Below are 19771 nucleotides of genomic sequence, written 5' to 3'. Positions count from 1 at the left end.
CGGAACAGAAGACTCTCAAGTACAACAAAATGTTCCTATCCACTTGAAAATCTTGTCCATCCATTAAATCAAACCCAAATTGGGCATATCAAGTTCCCTTAAGCATTTAAAATGTGGGACACATAGAGTTTATACAAAGTTATATAATACAGTGTTACCAAATTCATTGTAAACTTGTATAAGCTCAAGTTTTTGTTTTGTTTTTGATTTTTATTTTTTTATTGAGGTTTAGTTGATTTACAATATTGTGCTGTTTCAGGTGTATAGGAAAGTGATTCGTTATTTTATATATTTATACATATATATATATATTCTTTTTCAGATTCCTTTTCCTTATAGGTTATTATATAATATTGAGTAAATCTCTGTGCTATACAACCAGTTCTTGTTGGTTATCTATCTTATATATAATAGTGTGTATATGTTAATCCCAAACTTCTAATTTATCCCTCTCCCCCCTTTTTCCTTTTGATAACCATCAGCTTGTTTTCTGTCTGTGGATCTATTTCTACTCATGTGGACCTTTTTTTTTTTAAGATTCCACATATAAGTGATACCATATGATATTTGTCTTTTTCTGTCCTGTACTTCACTTAGTATGATAATATCTAGGTATCCACGTTGCGGCAAGTGGCATTACTTCACTCCTTTTTATGGTTGAGTAACGCTCCACTGTATATATTGATTTTTACACACCACACCTTCTTTTTCCATTCATCTCTTGATGGTCATTTAGGTTGCTTCCGTGTCTTGGCTATATGTGTGTGACTAGAATTTTCATCTTCATACCATTTCCATCTTCATACCTAGTCAAAGAAAACAGAGGTGTCTATCCTTGACCAAATGCAGTTCTTTGGTGAATGTTTCTGGACTGCACCCGATGTGTATAGTTTTCTTAGTCCAACACTTGGGAGCCCCTCAGGCCGCTGCAACGTGAGACTTGGGCGTCTGAGACCCAGCAGTGTGGTGGCTGTGGGTGGGGGCTCATTCAGGATGCTGTGGTTCACTCACACAGTTGTGTCCGACTCTTTGCAACCCCATGGACTGCAGCACGCCAGCGTGGGGCTTGCTAAACCCACAGCCTCCAGCCAAGGTTTTGTCAGCACACGTGAGGCAGCTTCCTTCAAACGTGCAGTTCCCTGGAGTGCAGCCTCCTTGCAGGGCCTCCCAGGCCTGACTGTTTCTGTTGCAGGTAACCCTGGTGCGCGCTCCTACCGCACTGGGGATTCGGGTGTTTAGGAGGCTGGGAATCCCCTCGGCAAGGGGGCCGCGCGACCTTTGTCTCTCACAGTCCTCTGTCTTGTCACACACCCTGCTGGTCAGTTCATGCCATTGCACCTGCTTCTCCGGAGCGTAGGAGTGGTCCTGGCCCCCTGGGGCCTGCCAGTGAGCAGGGGCACCCAGGCAGGTGCCCAGGGACTGCAGGGCGAGGCTCAGTGGGACTACGGCTCCAGGAGAGGTTCCAGCCCCCTTCCCCGCGAGCGGAAAGGAGGGAGAGGCCGTCCCCGGCCAGTGCCCGACTTTGGCCTCGACAGGCACCAGGTGACCCAGGCCTCCTCTTCACAGAGATCCGGGGGAAGAGCGCCAAGTCCTGGCTGGGTCTGATCCTGCTCTTCGTCGTACTTCTGGGCTTCTACAGGTAAGGAGGAGGGGACGGCCCGGGCCCTGTGGAGCTGGGGACTTATGACCTGAGTGACCAGAGCCGCTGTGATGACGTCAGAATTCCCACTGTGCTGAGACGCCGGTTCCCTGCCAGCACCTTGCCCTGCTCCCAGGTGATTTACAGGCGTTAATGTAACTGCAGGTGACGGGCTCATCCCGGAGGTGAGTGTAAACATGAACGTGGATGGGGGGAGCTTCAGAAGGCAGTGCTTACGGCTTTTTAGAAACACCAATTACATCCACATATGGGGCTCACAGGGCTTCCCCGGTGGCACTCACAGTATAGAACCTGCCTCCCAAAGCAGGAGACGTGAGAGATGCAGTTTCGACCCCTGGGTTGGGAAGATCCCCTGGAGGAGGGCATGGCAAGCCACTCCAGGACTCTTGCCTGGAGAACCCCATGGGCAGAGGAGCCTGGAGGGCTGCAGTCCACGTGTTCACAAAGAGTCGGACGCGACTGGAGTGACTGAGCACACAGGCGTGCATGGGGCTCGCATCGCAATTTGCACAGATTTATGGAGAACAGATGACACCTTTTCACTGCATTGTGATACGTTATTTTATGTTTTAAAACAAACCTGGCAGCTCTAAAACTGTATTCCCTTCAAAGAAGCTAGTCATACTCTCTCAGGACTCGGTTCTTATTCCACAAGAGGGTGCAATTAACCCTAGACTCAGTTGTGCAGTGGGTGCCAAATGTTTATTTACCATTTCAGACTACAGATTGCATATGCATTTAGTTGTGTTGTTAGAGCTATACGCTTTGTCACTGATGGCTTTTGCAAAGAAATGTGTTAGAAAGAGCCTCCATTTGTGGGATATGTATTCTGTGTGATGCCTTGAGGGGAACACATGGTGGGTGTTCTAGACTCTCTCCCCAACCTGTAAGATAATCATTATTGTTGTTGTTTAGTCAGTCATGTCCAACGCCTTTGTGACCCCATGGACTGTAGCCCACCAGCCTCCCCATTCCATGGGATTTCCCAGGCAAGAATACTGGAGTGGGTTGCCATTCCCTTCTCCAGGGGATCTTCCTGACCCAGGGATCAAACCCGAGTCTCCTGCATTGGCAGGCAGATTCTTTACCACTGAGCCACCAGGAAAGCCCAGGACAGGCATTACTATTCCCATTTTATACCCCAGGAAAGGAGGCTCCAGAAGTTAAGGAATGAGACCAAAGTCATAAGGTGGGAAGTGGCAAGGCCAGGGTGCCAGCCCCTCCACCAGACTCCAAACCAGGGTTTCCAAGTCCCTCAGGGAAAGTGTCCTCTAGGATGAGCATCCAGTCTCAGGGCTGATGGCCTCGGCATTGCAGGCTTTGGAAAATGGAGCGCACACGCAGTGGGACACGCCCACACGTTCACCTCCGTGAGCGTTTACTGAGCACCTGCTTTGAGCCTGGTGGTTTGGAGGGCACTGGGATGCCAGTGTCCACGAGATGGCTCCCCGTTCTGAAGGATGTCAGGTCTGTTAGGAGGAGTACACAGGTGCCAGGCAGTTACGGGTGACCGGCTATCACAGGAGTGGGTACAGGATTTCCTGGCACTCCTGGGAGGGAGACCACCCTTCCTTGGTCTGCCAGCATTGGACTTACTGGGGTTTCCTGGAGCAAGTCTTGTCTGAGCAGCAAAACAAGTTCATCACATACACATTTGGTGCAGGGTCGGGAAGGGTGTGACATTCCTTGTGTGGGGGCTGTTGGCATGCACAGGGTCCCTCCTGAATTGCTGCAGCGCCCCCCTGGGTACCCATCTCTGTCCCAGAGCCGCCTCTGTTGTGCTGTGGGTCTCGGGGCCGTGCTGGTCCCGCAGCGCAACTGGCAGGTGACCAAGTCTCCATCTGATCTTCCCTCAGCAGGAGCGCTCAGTTCTCTGCAAGCAGCCTGTCCCCATATCTGATTCTTAGAACAAGCGCTCAGTTCAGTCGCTCAGTCGTGTCTGACTCTCTGCGACCCCACGAACTGCAGCACGCCAGGCCTCCCTGTCCATCACCAACTCTTGGAGTTCACCCAAACTCATGTCCATTGAGTCAGTGATATCATCTAACCATCTCATCCTCTGTTGTCCCCTTCTCCTCCTGCCTTCAATCTTTCCCAACGTCAGGGTCTTTTCAAATGAGTCAGCTCTTCGCATCAGGTGGCCAAAGTATTGGAGTTTCAGCTTCAACATCAGTCCTTCAAACGAATATTCAGGACTGATTTCCTTTTGGATGGACTGGTTGGATCTCCTTGTAGTCCAAGTGACTCTCAAGAGTCTTCTCCAACACCACAGTTCAAAAGCATCAATTCTTCAGCGCTCAGCTTTCTTTATAGTCCAACTCTCACATCCATACATGACTACTGGAAGAACCATAGCCTTGACTAGATGGACCTTTGTTGGTAAAGTACTGTCTCTGCTTTTTAATATGCTATCTAGGTTGGTCATAACTTTTCTTCCAAGGAGTAAGCGTCTTTTAATTTCATGGCTGCAATCACCATCTGCAGTGATTTTGGAGTGCCCAAAAATAAAGTCAGCCACTGTTTCCCCATCCAGAACAAGTGCTGGAATTGCCTAAAAATAGTCTTCCTTATAACACAAGGACCCCAGGGAGATGATTCTGGGAGAGCCGTGTGGCACATTCCGGGTGGTGCCTTCAAGAGTCTGGAGACACCCGTGGCCGTGTCTTGCAGCTTCCCGCTGTGACTCAGGTCTGAAACGGCGCATTCCCACTGGGCTCCCTCTATTACCATAAAGCGCCCAGCACTTTATGGCAGCCTGTTGAGTCTGGGGTCTGACCTCTCTTCTTTTTTGTTGTTTTTGGCCAAACTGCGTTGCACACAGGATCTTATTTCCCCGACAAGGGATTGAACTCAAGTCCCTTTAGTGGGTGCTCCGAGTCCTAACCACTGGACTGCCACAGAAGTCCCTGACTGCTCCTCTTTATCTTTATCTTTATGCAGCCTTTTTAGATTCTTCATCTAGCAGCCTCCTCTTCTATATTATTCGTGTTTGTTTTCAGTTGTGTCTGACTCTTTGCGACCCATGGACTGTAGACTATCCAGCTCTTCTGTCCCTGGGATTTCCCAGGCAAGAGTACTGGAGTGGGTTGCCATTTCCTTCTCCAGGGGAGGGATCAAACCCAAGTCTCCTGTGTCTCCTGCATTGCAGGCGGATTCTTTGCCTGCTGAGTCATCGGGGAAGCTCATCATGTGTTAGATTTCATTTCATCTTCTCCCCACCCCCTCATTTTTGGCAGGTTTTATCTTCTCTTTTATTTTTAAAAAAGAAAAAACAAACCTGATAAATATTGACATCCAAAAGAGTCATCTTGAACTGTGGTGTTGGAGAAGACTCTTGAGAGTTCCTTGGACTGCAAGGAGATCCAACCAGTCCATCCTAAAAGAAATCAGTCCTGACTATTCATTGGAAGGACTGATGCTGAAACTGAAACTCCAATACTTTGGCCCCCTGATGTGAAGAACTGACTCACTAGAAAAGACCCTGATGCTGGGAAAGATTGAGGGCAGGAGGAGAAGGGGATGACAGAGGATGAGATGGTTGGATGGCATCACCAATTCAATGGACATGAGTTTGAATAAACCCCGAGTTGGTGATGGACGGGAGGCCTGACATGCTGCAGTCCATGGGGTCGCAGAGTCGGACACAACTGAGTGACTAAACTGATACTGATTGACTGAAAAGAGTCATCTGACTTCTGAAATAAGTTTTCTTCTAGAGCAAAGTTTTTAAAAGATTGGACTTTGCCTCAGAGATTCCTTTCATAATTTTTTATGGATGTAGAATTTTTACATTTTTTGTTTGCATATAATTTAAAATTCAATCCTGGTTTGAATATGAACACTTTCCAGCAAGCTTCAAAAGCTCCCAGGGACATCCCTGGCACTCCGGTGGTTAAGATTCCAGACTTCCAATGCAAGGGGCGCAGGTTCAATCCCTGGTTAAGGAACTAAGGTCCCCACATGCTGCGTGGCACTCTATGTGGCAGGGTCACTGTAAAACAGAAAGGAGGCTGGCTCTCAACTTTAGGGTGTATGCAGATCACTTAGAGAACCTGTTAAAAATGGAGATTGCTACACATACACACCCCTGCCACACACACACACACACACACACACCTCCTAACTGCTCAGGTTTGGATTCAGGAAGTCTGGATTTGCCTCTAAAAACAATTCCCCAGATGATTCTGATGCTGGGGTCCCCTATCCACAGAGAGCAAGGCCATGAGCACTTACAAGCTATTCAGTTCAGTTCAGTCACTCAGTTGTGTTCAGCTCTTTGCAACCCAGTGGACTGCAGCACGCCAGGCTTCCCTGTCCATCACCAATTCCCGGAGCTTGCTCAAACTCAAGTCTATCGAGGCGGTGATGCCATCCAACCATCTCATCCTGTCGTCCCCTTCTCCTCCCACCTTCAATCTTTCCCAGCATCAGGGTCTTTTCAAATGAGTCAGTTCTTTGCATCAGGTGGCCAAAGTATTGGAACTTCAGCTTCAGCATCATTCCTTCCAAAGAATATTTAGGACTGATTTCCTTTAGGATGGACTGGTTTGGTCTCCTTGCAGTCCAAGGGACTCTCAAAATTCTTCTCCAACACCACAGTTCAAAAGCATCCATTCTTCAGTGCTTAGCTTTCTTTATGGTCCAACTCTCACATCCATACCCAACTACTGGAAAAAACCGTAGCTTTGAGTAGACGGACCTTTGTTGGCAAAGTAATGTCTCTGCTTTTGAATATGCTGTCTAGGTTTGTCACAGCTTTTCTTCCAAGGAGCAAGCGTCTTTTAATTTCATGGCTGCAGTCACCATCTGCAGTGATTTTAGAGCCCAAGAAAAAGTCTCTCACTGTTTCCATTGTTTCCCCATCAACTTGCCATGAAGTGATGGGGCCAGATGCCATGATCTTCATTTTATGAATGTTGAGTTTTAAGCCAGCTTTTTCACTCTCCTCTTTCACTTTCATCAAGAGGCTCTTTAGTTCTTTGCTTTCTGCCATAAAGGAGGTGTCATCTGCATATCTGAGGTTGTTGATATTTCTCAAGTTATTAGTTAGGGTGATGACATGGGGTTAAAATAGGGTGGAATGGGGGAAGGGAGGACTAGGGCACCACCAGGGGGATCTGCCTGTGCACCCCATTCTCTCCTTTCACCCCTGTGAGATGTCCCACTGGCTCCGCTCAGGCCCCACATCTATTTTCTCAGGAGCCAGAGACCAAACGGTCAGAATGCTGTGTTGAAGTCTCAGCCTTGAAACCACCCTGTCTGCTCTCCTCTGTCTGGTGAGGACTCAACTCCACATTCTTTTGTCCCCCCAGCAACGTGTTCAGCCTGATCCCCAGAAGACAGACAGAAGAGTCTCAAAGGTAATGGATGGGTCTTTGGAGTCAAGGTGGTTCCTTATAGAAAGATCTAGAACAGAAATAAAAATAGAATGTGCAGTGAATTGGAGGTCCTTATAATGAAAGAGGCACTCAGTTCCTGGCTGATTCCGAGTTCCTCTCTCTACCATGTTTTCTCAAACCTAAAAAACTACAAAGACAGAATCCTGTTGTTTGTTGGAGAGGACCCCTTTATGGCTGGCGGCAGCTCCAGGCCCAGATTGGGGATGAGTAGTGACCAGCGTTCAGTTCAGTTCAGTTCAGTTGCTCAGTCATGTCCGACTCTTTGCGACCCCATGGACTGCAGCATGCCAGGCCTCCCTGTCCATCACCAAATGCCGGAGTCTACCCAAACCCATGTCCATTGAGTCGGTGATGCCATCCAACCATCTCATCCTCTGCCATCCCCTTCTCCTCCTGCCCTCAATCTTTCCCAGCATCAGGGTTTTTTCTAGTGAGTCAGTTCTTCACATCAGGTGGCCAAAGTATTGGAGTTTCAGTTTCAGCATCAGTCCTTCCAATGAATATTCAGGACTGATCTCCTTTAGGATGGACTGGTTGGATCTCCTTGCAGTCCAAGGGACTCTCAAGAGTCTTCTCCAACACCACAGTTCAAAAGCATCAATTCTTCGGTGCTCAGCTTTCTTTATAGTCCAATGACCAGTGTTGATTCCATGTAAAGCCATCCCCAGTGGCCAGTCTGTGACAGGGTGCCCTCTGACCCCATTAGCACCCAGAGGGGAAAAGGCTCATTTTTCCTCCCAGAGCTAATTCTTCCGCGATCGTCAGTCTCTGGCTGACCGACCACAGATAAGGTGAGCCCTCCTGACCAGCCTCCTGAAGGAGCCCGCAAGGCAGGACCTCGAAGTCAAGTCCGGCCCAGCCTCCTCCCCTGTTGAGGCCTTGGGGCCCAGCAAATCCTTGCTGGGTAGAAGGGTGGATGAATGGGTTGAGCTGACCGGGCTTTTCTGTCTCAGCAGCCCTGAGGCCCACCACCTGCAGGGCCAACGGGAGAGCCTGCCTTTGAGGTAATGACTTTCACCTCCTTTTTATCCACAAAAGTTGGCATTCCTGAGCCTTGCCAGCAGCTGGAGACTTTGCTTGGTCTTCTGGACTGGGACGGCTGGGCTCCTCCGAGCTTCATTGGTGGGGAGGAGACAGGCCTGGTGGGAAGGGGCAGGGCTGATGAGGGGCGGGGCTGGTGGAGAGGGCGGGGCAGGTGAGGAGGGCGGGACTGGTGTGAGGGGCGGGGCTTGAGAGGGCGGGGCTGGTGGAAAGGGGCGGGGTTTCTGGAGAGGGACTGGGTTGGTAGAGAGGGCGGGGATGTGTGGGGAGGGCGGGGCTGGCAGAAAGAGGCGGGGTTGGTAGAAAAGGGCGGGGCTAGCAGGGAGGGCCGGGCTGTGGGAAGTGAACGCAGTCCTAGTCTTTGCCTAGTTAGCCCCCTCCCCTCTTAAAGGGGCGCTTAGTTAGCAAGGCGCTCCTTTTTCCTGAAGTGACTGGGAGCCTGTCCCCTCAGCAGCCAGGATGAAAACGGCTGGTTCTGCAGAGGATGCTGCTGGAGAAGAAGGAGTCCAGGTAGGGCGGCAGCTGGGCTCCCAGGGCTGAGGGGGCCGTTGCCAGAGCTTCCCTTCGGATCGCAGGGCCGGCCTGGGCGTCCATGGCTCCTCCCCTCCGGAGCGGGGCTCTCCCCAGGCTGGTTTGTCACCATCGGGCGTGGCATCGCTTCGGGCAGACTGGGCACCAGGCGCCCAGACACGGCCATCGTGTCCGAGGTGTCTTCGCCCAGCTTCCCGCCCCCGGTCCTCTCACCTGGCCACAAGGCCGAGGTCTGCAGCCACGGGGAGCTCTCCTCAGTCGGGGCTGTAACGGGGTGGCCCTCAGGAGCCCTGGCCGGGCCACACAGCAGTGCTTCTCCCAGTGCCATCAGCTCTGAACGCCCTGTTTTCCTCCCTCAGTGAAGGTGATGGCCACCCGGACACCTGCAGGATACCTGAAGTCCCCAGGTACTGGAGACCACATCTTTGGGCCTGTTTCCAAGCAAGTCAGCTTGCTGTCTCCCCGCTCCACTGTCCCCGTCACACCCCCTTTGAGCCTGATTGTGAGATTTATCAGGAGGGAAGGAGCAAGGGAAGCGGGAAGGAGGGTACCGAGGGGCAGAAGAGGATGGGAGCAGGGGGAGCAGGCGTCAGATGGTGAGGTCACGGGTGAGCCCCCTGTGACCTCGGACTCTCGGCTGCCCCAGCTCAGCGGTCTTACCCGGGGCAGACTAGCTGTAGCTTCTAAGCTCTCAGCTTTGTTGAAAACTGACAGGGTTGCCAGGGAGGGCATAGAGGGTGAAGGAGTCAGCAGGAGAGCGGAGGGGGGCGATGAGGTGGCTCCAGGCGGGATGCCGCCGGTGGACAGGGTCGGAGAGGCCACCCCTGTGCTTCCCACTCCTGAATAAAGCAGGACACGAAGACCTTCCTCATAAACAGACCACAAGGAGGACTTACAAAGCACAGGAGGGTCTCTAACCTCAGCCGAGCATGAGATGGGAAAGAGCCTCCTAGCCCGTCGTCGCATTTCTACCCCATCAGTTTATCTGCCAGTTTATCCCTGGGGAAGCCCCTGGCATCCCTGGGCTGGGGGAGGGGTTGGGAGGTAGCTGGATGAAGGAAGATGGGAGGATGGAAGGAAGGAATTCCCTGTGGCTGAGTGCCACCTCCTGGCAGAGCTGCCCACTGAACCAGGAAGAGGCTCCTAGCAGCTCTGGTGTTGGTGATGTCAGTGTCTGCTCACACGCGTGTCTTGTCCGCAGGTTGCTTTACCCCAAGGCCCAGCTGCTCAAGCCCTCGTAAGTAGACGAGTTTCTGCCGTGGCTGCGACCGGTGGGTTCCCTGCCACCACCTACCCTGTGGTTGCCTTTCTCTCACTCACTCCCTGGTTCCAGTCTTTCTTTTGCCCTTTTGCTTTCCTTTCTGTCTGTTCTATGGGAGGCTGGGCTAGTTTTCAGTGGGTTTGGTACACGTTGAAGGACCAATGGAAGATGCCTCTAATTTGTGGTCACCAGGAGCTGTGCAGAGGTCCACCCCAGGCATGGAAACTTCTCTAGTTTCTGCTCAGGGAAGGAAGCTGGGGTCTGGACTGGGTTCTGCCTGAGGCCTTTCCATGAGTGTGAATGTCTGAGGGCTGATGGTCCCAACTTGCCCCCCACATACCAGTGCCTGTCTCCTAATCTGGGTCTCCTTGCCTGTGCCCACACCTCCTGCTCCCACTGCCCGAGAGAGAGTGCTGGCAGCCTGTCACTGAGGCCCTGGATCCCCGAGCTTCGGGACAGGAAGTCGCCCAGAGACCACTTCGATCAGCCCCGTTTTATGGGCAGGGAAACTGAGGCTCAGAGAAGTGAAGGAGGTTGCTTGAGGCCCCTCGACTGCAGAGCGACAGGTCAGGACGCAAGCTGAGTGGCCTCTGTCACATCCTGCCACGTCCCTGCCAGGAGACCTGGAGGTGCTCACTGTCATTTCTGAAACCCCCACACACACCTCCTTGAATTTCCAGAGCCGCCAGCCACGTGTGGCCTTGAACACTTGAAACAGGACTGCTCCAGAATGAGTTGTGCTGTCAGTGTGAGGTGCACCGTGGACGCCAAATACTTAGTACATGAAAAGTGTGCTAGGAGCTTGGGATTAACATAGACACACTACTGTATATAAAATAGATAAACAACAAGGACCCACTGAAGAGCCCAGGGACTCTACTCAATATCTTGTAATATCCTATATGGGAAAAGAACTTGAAAAAGAATATATGTGTATAGATGTGTAACTGAACCACTTTGTTGTACACTTGAAACTAACACAGCATTGTCAGTTGACTAGACGTCAATAAATACATCAGTTACATACTGAAATGATAATATTTTGGATATGTTGAGTTGAACCAAGTCTATCATATTAACAGTCATCTTGCCTGGTTCCTCTTACTTTTCTGTGACTCCCAGACAATTTTTAGTGGCATACATTTCCAGGGGTCAGCACACATCTGGAGGGGCAGGTTGGCATGAACTTTTTTGGTGGGTCCTGGCAGGGTGATGAACGAGTGAATGAACACTCATGAAATAGGAGTCGGGGGGAGGTGAGAGGGGTCCGTGCCGGCTGGAGAATGGAGAAGGGGCAGAGATCACAGGACACGAAGAGCCCCTGTGAGGGGAGGGGGCTTGAAACTCAGCTCTGCCTCTGAAAACAAGCCTCGTTCCGTCTACTCACAGCAAGCATGTGGGCTATCCACACCAGGCGATTCTGACACTCCCTGCAGTCAGCACAGACGCCGCAGGTGGACGGTCAGCCCCGCAGCCTGCCCCCACTCAGACCCTTGTCGCAGTCTCCAGGTTGTCATCTGTGCTTCTGACCGACGGGCTGTAAATCATTTCTCACCACCCGCTCCTTGGGTTTGATGGTTTGCTGGGATGGTCCCAGAACTCAAGAAGACAGTTTACTTACTAGATCCTTGGCTTGTTATAAAGGATGCAGCTCAGGGACAGTCAGATGAAGAGGTAAATAGGGCAGGATGGGGAAGGGACGGAGCGCCCAAGCACCTCCCTCCCAGTACCTCCCTGTGTTCACCAACCAGGAAGCACTCCGAACCCCACAGTGAAGGGATATTTATGGAGGCTTCAGCTCCCTGGCGTGATTGATTGTTAACTTGACCTTCAGCCCCACTGCCTTCCCAGGAGGAAGGGATGTGAGGCAGAAAGTTCTAAGTTCCAAGTTTCTAATCCTGGCTTGGTCTTTCTGGTGACCAGCCCCCATCCTGAACTACCCGCAAGCCCACCCAGAGTCACCTCATCAGAACAAAAGATGCTCCTACAATCCAGGACCTCCCAAGGGTCCTAGAAGCCTAGTGCCAGGTAAAGGGAGGGCTGTCCCAGAGACCAAATGTCTATTTCTTGTTACGGCAAAGCTCCCGCGTGCTGAGGGAGGGCTTAGCGCTTGCCCTCCCTCGAGACTGTGCTCCTCCTGCAAACAGGGGGCCTCATAAAAGGATGTCTCAGGGGATCTAGCATATGGCTGGGACTCAGGAGATACTCTGAGTGAGGGCAGTGAAGGGATGGAAGTGTTGAGTGCTGGGTGCTAAGCTTATGCTGACAAAAGCACTGGGTTGGGAGTCCTGAGTCCTGTCTGCTCCTAGCTCTGCAGCTCGCGGACTGTGCAGCTTTGGACAAATCCTTCTCTGTGGCCCACATCCCTATGACCTGCTCTCACGCGCTGTGACTCTTCTCCCCAGGAGAGTGAACGTGCTGGTCATGACCCCCTGGTTTGCTCCCATCATCTGGGACGGGACCTTCAACTCTGCCATCTTGGATGCGCAATTCAGAAACACCACCATTGGGCTGACTGTGTTTGCCATTAAAAAGTAAGTGAGGGACACTCGCCCAGGGTGAGCCAGGGAGCCGGCCTGAGCTGCAGGGCAGCGCTCCTCTCTGTTTTCCCGGACAAGGGGCTCAGCTCACAGGGTGGGTGGGGGTGCAGAGGCACCAGTGACTTTGGGTGTTGGGATTCTCCAGGCAAGAATACTGGAGTGGGTTGCCATTTCCTCCTCCAGGGGATCTTCCCCACCCAGGGATCAAACCCCTGTCTCTTATTTCTTCTGCATCGGCAGGCAGGTTCTTTACCACTGGCGCCACCTGGGAACGCCTGCTCAAGACAGCAGTCCCACAGCTGAGAGTCATCACCCCAGAGGTCACTGTCCACCTTTTAGAGATGGGCAGCTCACTTCACCACTTCCAGTACCAGCCACTGTGCCAGGGGCTCAACCCCACCACAGCGCAGACCCTGGTGCCCCGTTACCCCAGTCTGTCACCCTGGGAGGCCAGCTGCATGTAGCTATCTTCTCCCATCTTCTAGGTCAGCTTTTCATTCTGCTGATCATTTCTCTTGCTGGGCAGAAACTTTCCAGTTTGATGTAGCGACACTCATATTTTTTGTTACTTGTGGTTTAGGTGTCATGTCCAATAAGTCACTGCAAAGATCAACATGCAAGAGCTTCCCCACTGTTTTCTACTAAGTATCTTATGGTCTCGGTCTTACATGTCAGTCTTCAATCCATTTCAAGTTAATCTTTCTGAGTAGTGTAAGACAGGGGTCTGTTTTCATTCTTCTGTGTGTCAATATTCGATTTTCCCATGTGCTGCAGCTAAGATCCAGTATGAGGTGGTGAATATCCTGTGTGCTGCCTCTAAGACCTGGAGCAACCATATACATACATATTTAAAAAAAGATTGTGTGAGTGTAAAAAAAAAATATGTCAGATGACAATGTGAGCTCTAGAAAATGACTGAGTTTGGGCAAGGGGATAGAGAGTAATCTGTTTTCATGGTTTTTTGCTCCTTTTTATTTATTTTATTTTTATTTATTTTTTACTTGAAGGGTAATTGCTTTACAGAATTTTGTTGTTTTCTGTCAAACCTCAACATGAATCAGCCATAGGTACACATCTGTCCCCTCCCTTTTGAAGCTCCCTCCCATCTCCCTCCCCACCCCACCCCTCTGGGTTGACCCAGAGCCCCTGTTTGAGTTTCCTGAGACATAGAGCAAATTCCCGTTGGCTCTCTACTTTCCATATGGTAATGTAAGTTTCCACGTTACTCTTTCCACACATCTCACCCTCTCCTCCCCTCTCCCCATGTCCATAAGTCTATTCTCTACGTCTGTTTCTCTACTGCTGTCCTGTAAATAAATTCTTCAGTACCGTTTTTCTAGATTCTGTATATATGCATTAGAACACGATATTTATCTTTCTCTTTCTGACTTGCTTCACTCTGTATAATAGGCTCTGGGTCCCTCCACCTCATTAGAACTGACTCAAATGCGTTCCTTTTTATGGCTGAGTAGTATTCCACCACTGCCCCTTTTTCCTGAGCTATAATTTGCGCATGGTCAGATGGGCATGTTCAAGCGCACAGCCTGCTGGAGTTTACCTCTGGCTGTGCTGGTGTAAGTGTCAGCAGAATGAGCCCGGGGCGTGTCCAGTCTGGGCATTAGTCAGAGGAGGGAATGCCCCTCTAGGGTGAACTCTGCAGGGGAAGGATTCCAGGCAGAAGAAGGTGCAGACGCCTGGAGGAGGATGGATGGCATGTGTCAGGAACATCAAGGAGCTGGCCTGCCCTACAGAGGATGGAGGAGAGAGAAGAAGACAAATCAGAGCAGATCTTGTAGGGCCTGGTAGACCATTGCAGGATCTTGAATTGCCTTTTTTTAAGAGAAGAAGCCATTTATTTTATTTATTTTTAAAAAGCCCCATGGTATTTGATGGAAAATATTTATTTGTTTGGCTGTGTCAGGCCCAGGTTGAGGCATGCAGGCTCCTTGCTTTGGTGGGTGGGCTCCAGAGGGCTCGGGCTGAGTGGCATGTGGAATCTTAGCTCCCCAGGCAGGGATCAAGCCCGTGGGCCCTTCATTGGAAGGAGGATTTCTAACCACTGGACCACCAGGGGCGCCTCAGAAGCCATTTATTTATACCTAGTGGTTTGTAGCTCTTAGCCCCCGCCCCTGTTTTGCCCTTCCCCTCACCACTCTCCCCACTGGAAGCACGTTTGTTGTGTGAACCTGTGAGTCTGCCTCTGTTGTCTTATATTCATCTGTTTGCTTTATTTATATTGAACACCACAGGGAAGTTGTTGTTCTTCAGTTGCTAAGTCTTGCCCGATTCTTTGTGACCCCGTGGACTGCAGCACACCAGGCTTCCCTGTCCTTCACTGTCTCCTAGAGCTTGCTCAAGCTCATGTCCATTGAGTCAGTGATGCCCTTCTCCTCCTGCCTTCAGTCTTTCCCAGCATCAGGGTCTTTTCCAATGAGTCAGCTCTTCATATCAGGTGGCCAAAGTATTGGAGCTTCAGCATCAGTCCTTCCAATGAATATTCAGAGTTGATTTCCTTTAGGATTGATTGGTTTGATCTCCTTGCTGTCCAAGGAACTCTCAAGAGTCTTCTCCAGCACCACAATTTGAAAGCATCAGTTCTTCGGTGCTGAGCCTTTTTTATGATCCAATTTTACAGCCAATATTTTACAATACCTTTAAAAGGAGTATAATCTATATAAATTTGGAATGACTATTTTGTACTCCTGAAACTAATATAATATTGTAAATCAACTATATCTCAATTAAAAAAAAAAAGACAAGAAGCCATTGGATGGTCCTGAGCTGGGAGACATCCGTCATTTGGATACTATCAATCATTTGAATTTTTGCCAAACTTGTGGATTAATCAAATATCTTATGGTTGTGAATATTTGCTCAACACCAAGTAATCTGAACCCCTCCTCTCACTAGCCAGTCAGGGTCTGGTACTGTTATGTTTAGCTAGTGGAATGGCTGTGGTTTTGTTTCTGATTTTTCATTTTGGTAAAATGCACATAGGGCTTCCCAGGCGATGCAGTGATAGAGAATCTACTTATCAATGGAGCCTCAAGAGCAGGAGCCTCGAGGACTTGGGTTCGATCCCTGGATTGAGAAGATCCCTTGGAAGAGGAAACGGCAACCCACTCCAGTATTCTCACCTGGAAAATTCCATGGACAGAGAAGCCTGGTGGGCTACAGTCCATGGGGTTGCAAAGAGTCAAGACACAACTGAGCACACACAACTCACATAATAACTCACAAAATGCACATAATATAAAATTTACCATCTTAACTATTTTTAAGTGTACACTTCAGCAGTGTTACAGACTCAAGGTGTGGTACGACCATCACCACTGTCCCTCCCCAGAACGGTTCTCATCTTGCAAAACTAAAATTTCTGTGCCCATTAAACACTGGCTCCAGGTTCCCCATTCCCCCAGTGTCTGGCAAACGCCATTCTATTTCTGTGTCTAAGAGGTTGCCTGTTCTAGGTACCTCATCTAAGTGGAATCTAGAATACTTGACTTTTTGTGGTTGGTTTATTTCAACTTAGGGTAACATCCTCAAGGTATGGCTAAGGTTTCATAAACTGTTTTTGCCCAAGTGGATTCTTCCGCCGGCTGTTTGGTTCTGTTAACTCCCACCCTCTCTTTCCTGCTGGATTTAGATACGTGGTCTTCCTGCGGCTCTTCCTGGAGACGGCGGAGAAGTACTTCATGGTGGGACACAGGGTCACCTTCTACGTCTTCACCGACCGGCCGGCGGACGTGCCGCAGATCGCCCTGCAGGCCGGGAGGCAGGTGGTGGTGCTCCACGTGGGGAGCTACAGGCGCTGGCAGGACGTCTCCATGCACCGGATGGAGATGATCAGCAATTTCTCCCGGCAGCGCTTCCTGCGCGAGGTGGATTACCTGGTGTGCCTGGACGTGGACATGAAGTTCAGCGACCACGTGGGCGTGGAGATCCTGGCGCCGCTCTTCGGGACCCTGCACCCTGGTTTCTACGCAGCCGACCGCCAGTCCTTCACCTACGAGCGCCGGCCCTTGTCCCGAGCCTACATCCCGAGAGACGAGGGTGACTTTTACTACGCAGGAGGCTTTTTCGGGGGGTCGGTCCCCGAGGTTTACCGGCTCACCACGGCCTGTCACCAGGCCATGACGGCCGACCGGGCGCGGGGCATCGAGGCCGTGTGGCATGACGAGAGCCACCTGAATCGGTACCTGCTGTCACACAAGCCCAGCAAGGTGCTGTCCCCCGAGTACCTGTGGGACGAGCGGATGCTGCAGAGGCCGCCCCTACTCCGCAGGCTGCGCTACGTGGCCGTGCCCAAGAACCACGCAGAGATTCGGAACCGATGAGAACTATTGCCCGAGAAAGGCCGTGGGCGTCAGGCCGCAGCGCGTGTCAGCGGTTCTACCGTCTTGGTAAGGGATTGGCCGAAGGTTTGCTGGCGCGGGTGATGCCATCGCCTTATTTCCTCTTCTGGAGGGAACTCCACTCAGTGGACAAAGCCAGCCCTGCAGTCTTCATTCCCGCCTCATCCCGCCTTCTCTTCCAATGTGACTCGTCCTCCAAGGACTTGACAAGGTCAGCTTCCTAGGACACATTCTTTGGTTCTCTCTTCTTCCAGTCCTTGAAGGGAATTGCTCCTCCCTCTGACAAAACAACAACAGAAACGACTGTATTTGCATAAAGCACTAAGGGTACTCCTTTGGCTGTGTCTGCCTTTCTGCCTACCTTACCCATTGGTCTTGCCCATTATAATGTGAGATCCTGAGCTCGGAGGTCAAGATGTCTTCATCTTTCTGTCCATCAGTATGCACCTCAGTGCCTGATGCCCAGGGACTTTCCAAACTGTTCACATTTAAATTTAAGGAAAGGACTTCCTGGGTGCCCACCCAGTGGTTTAAGAGGCTGCCTGCCAGTGCTGCGGACACAAGTTGGATCCCTGATCCAGAAGCTAAGATCCCACATGTTTGTGGGGCCACGACTGCTGAGCTGGCGCTCTAGAGCCAGCTAGAGCCAGCTCCAGAGCTAACAAGAGAAGCCGCCTAAAGGAGTAACCCCTACTTGCTGCAACTAGAGAAAGACCCAAAGACCACGTGCCGCAAGGAAGAGTCTGTGTGCCACAAGGAAGACCCAGTGCAGTCAAAAATAAATCAATAAATTAAAAAAACAAAAAACTAATTAAAAAATTAAATTAAAAGTGAATGCATAAATGTAAGGAACTCTTTGTTTTGCAGTTTCTTGTTTCCCCCCAAACTTTATTTAAATTTTTTATTTTGTTTGGGGTATAGCAGATTAACGATGTTGTAGTTTCAGGTGAAAAGGAAGGGACTCGGCGGTACACACACATGTATCTGTTTCCCCCCAGACCCTCCTCCCATCCAGGCTGCCACATAACCCTGAGCAGAGCAACTCTTCTTTTTTTTTTTTAACTAATTTGCGGGGGGGAGCGGGCAGTGCTGTACTTTGCTGTTTGCAGGATCTTAGCTTCCCATCAGGGCTTGACTCCAATTCCTTGGCAGTGAGAGTTTGGAGTCCTAACTTCGGGACCACCGGGGAATTCCCTAAATGTCAGGGACTCCTGAAAGCCTAGTTCGCCATGCTGTCTGACAGTGAGAGAGACCCAGCCTGAAACCACCTCTGGGTTTGGTTTGCTTGTGTTGGTAGCTTGTCGCTTTGGGCTGTCTGTCTTTTTCTTATTGATCTGTAGGTGTCTGTTAGTATTTTGGATGTTAGCACTTTTAGTAGACACATGTTAAAAATAGCTTCTTCCAGTGTTTAGGTTGCCATTTCAACTCTTTTAATGTAGGTAAATTTGAGAAATCATCCCCTGCTTTGAAATCATCCAAATAGCCTTCTAGTTATTCTCCAAAAGCTTTTATGTTCTTGCCTCATACTTAGGTCTTTGAAAGTGAAAGTGAAAGTCACTCAGTGTCCGACTCTTTGCGAACCCATGATGGAATTCTCCAGGCCAGAATACTGGAGTGGGTAGCCTGTCCCTTCTCCAGGGCATCTTCCCAACCCAGGGATCGAACCCAGGTCTCCCGCATTGCAGGCAAACCCTTTACCAGCTGAGCCACCAGGGAAGACCTAAGATTAAAGACGTAGGTCCTTAATCTACTGGAATTGACTTGTGTGTGATCTTAATGTAAGGGCCCATTTTAACTTTTCTTCCTCTGGGTAATCATTATCTGAACACCACTTATTGAAAAGCTCTCTTCCCTACTGATTCGCAGTATCATTGGTCACATGATATCAAGTGCGCGTATGTGCCTGGGTTTTTTGCAGGCTCTCTAGTCTGTGTGTCATTGGTCTGTTTGCCTGTCCTTATGTCAAAAACACATCATCTTAGTCACTCTAGGTTTATATGTAGATGTTGGTATGTGACTTGGCAAGTCTTCCCACCTGGTTTCTCAAGAATATCTTGGCTGCTCTTGGCCTGTTGCATTACCATCTAAATTTTAAACTCTTTTGTCAAATTGTACAAAGGAGCCTTCTGGGTTTTTTTTAAAAATCAGAATTATGTTGAAGATATTTGATATCTTTTCAATAATTGGGATATCCCAAACTAAGAACAAATCTCTCCATTAATTTAGGTCTTCTTTAATATCTTTCAATGATTTCATAGGTTTCCCCATAAATGTCTTCCAAATCTTTTTTTTAAAGATTTAAAAATCTTTAAAGACTTCAAGGTTTTTAAAATCTGTTTTTCTCAACATTTTATTTTGAAAAATTTTAAGCACACAAAAAATTGTAAGAAATTGTACAGTGAATATTCACATACCTATCGCCTAAATACTACCATTAACGTTTGGCTGTGTACTGTGATTGTACCACTCACATATGTCATCCATCTGTTTATTCATGCCTCATCCACCCATCCACTCAGGAAGATACATTTCCTGTTTCTTCATGTGTCTACTCATTCTTCATTGTCTCCTAGACATTGTGATCATTTATTGTGGAGTTTCTTTTAGAGTCCTTAGCAAAAAGGACTTTTGTTGTAGGAGATAGGAACTTGGGTGTCTCCAAATTTCCGGCTCTCTCTCCTCTGTGGTGGGTGGGCCACAGCTCAATTCTTTGATTACTCTTCTAGAGTCAGCTTGGTGGCGTGATGTCTACCCTACACATGACCTGTTCACAGATCAGCCAAAGACTCGGGCTGAGGTTACACACAGAATTCAGGGCTCCTTCTCTGTGACTCTCTCATTTCTGGTATTTTCCCTTGTAGTTTCCAGCTGCTGTGGTCAGCCCAGATTTGTCTCCTTGTTCTTCAAACAAGTAAGATGTGAATTTTTTTCTTTATTGAGTTTTAGCTGTATTTTGCTGATGGGCTTGTGGCTTCAGACTAACA

General features: G+C 49.7%; 1 protein-coding gene across 4 annotated transcripts in view; it reads left to right on the top strand.

Moving 5' to 3' along the window:
* LOC122442346 (histo-blood group ABO system transferase 1-like) overlaps nt 1–17631 on the top strand; it is a 31755-nt gene extending 14124 nt beyond the window's left edge. Inside the window, exons 2-9 of one of the 4 annotated variants that reach the window (XM_043470091.1) lie at nt 1640–1824; nt 6973–7020; nt 8016–8063; nt 8552–8610; nt 8991–9038; nt 9833–9868; nt 12298–12426; nt 16079–17631. In XM_043470091.1, coding sequence (XP_043326026.1) covers nt 8585–8610; nt 8991–9038; nt 9833–9868; nt 12298–12426; nt 16079–16769 — 930 coding nt within the window. In that variant the 5' untranslated portion in view covers nt 1640–1824; nt 6973–7020; nt 8016–8063; nt 8552–8584 and the 3' untranslated portion in view covers nt 16770–17631. Of the gene's footprint in view, nt 1–1566; nt 1825–6859; nt 7021–8012; nt 8064–8551; nt 8611–8990; nt 9039–9832; nt 9869–12297; nt 12427–16078 lie in introns of all 4 variants that reach the window. The other 3 variants (XM_043470089.1, XM_043470090.1, XM_043470092.1) reach the window with 3 other exon arrangements.
* The last annotated feature ends 2140 nt before the right edge of the window (nt 17632–19771 follow it).

The sequence above is a fragment of the Cervus canadensis genome, chromosome 5 (assembly GCF_019320065.1).
Source record: "Cervus canadensis isolate Bull #8, Minnesota chromosome 5, ASM1932006v1, whole genome shotgun sequence".
In the NCBI taxonomy this organism is placed as follows: domain Eukaryota; kingdom Metazoa; phylum Chordata; class Mammalia; order Artiodactyla; family Cervidae; genus Cervus; species Cervus canadensis.
The sequence above is the reverse complement of the archived record's forward strand: the minus strand, read 5'-3'. Positions and strand labels throughout refer to the sequence as shown.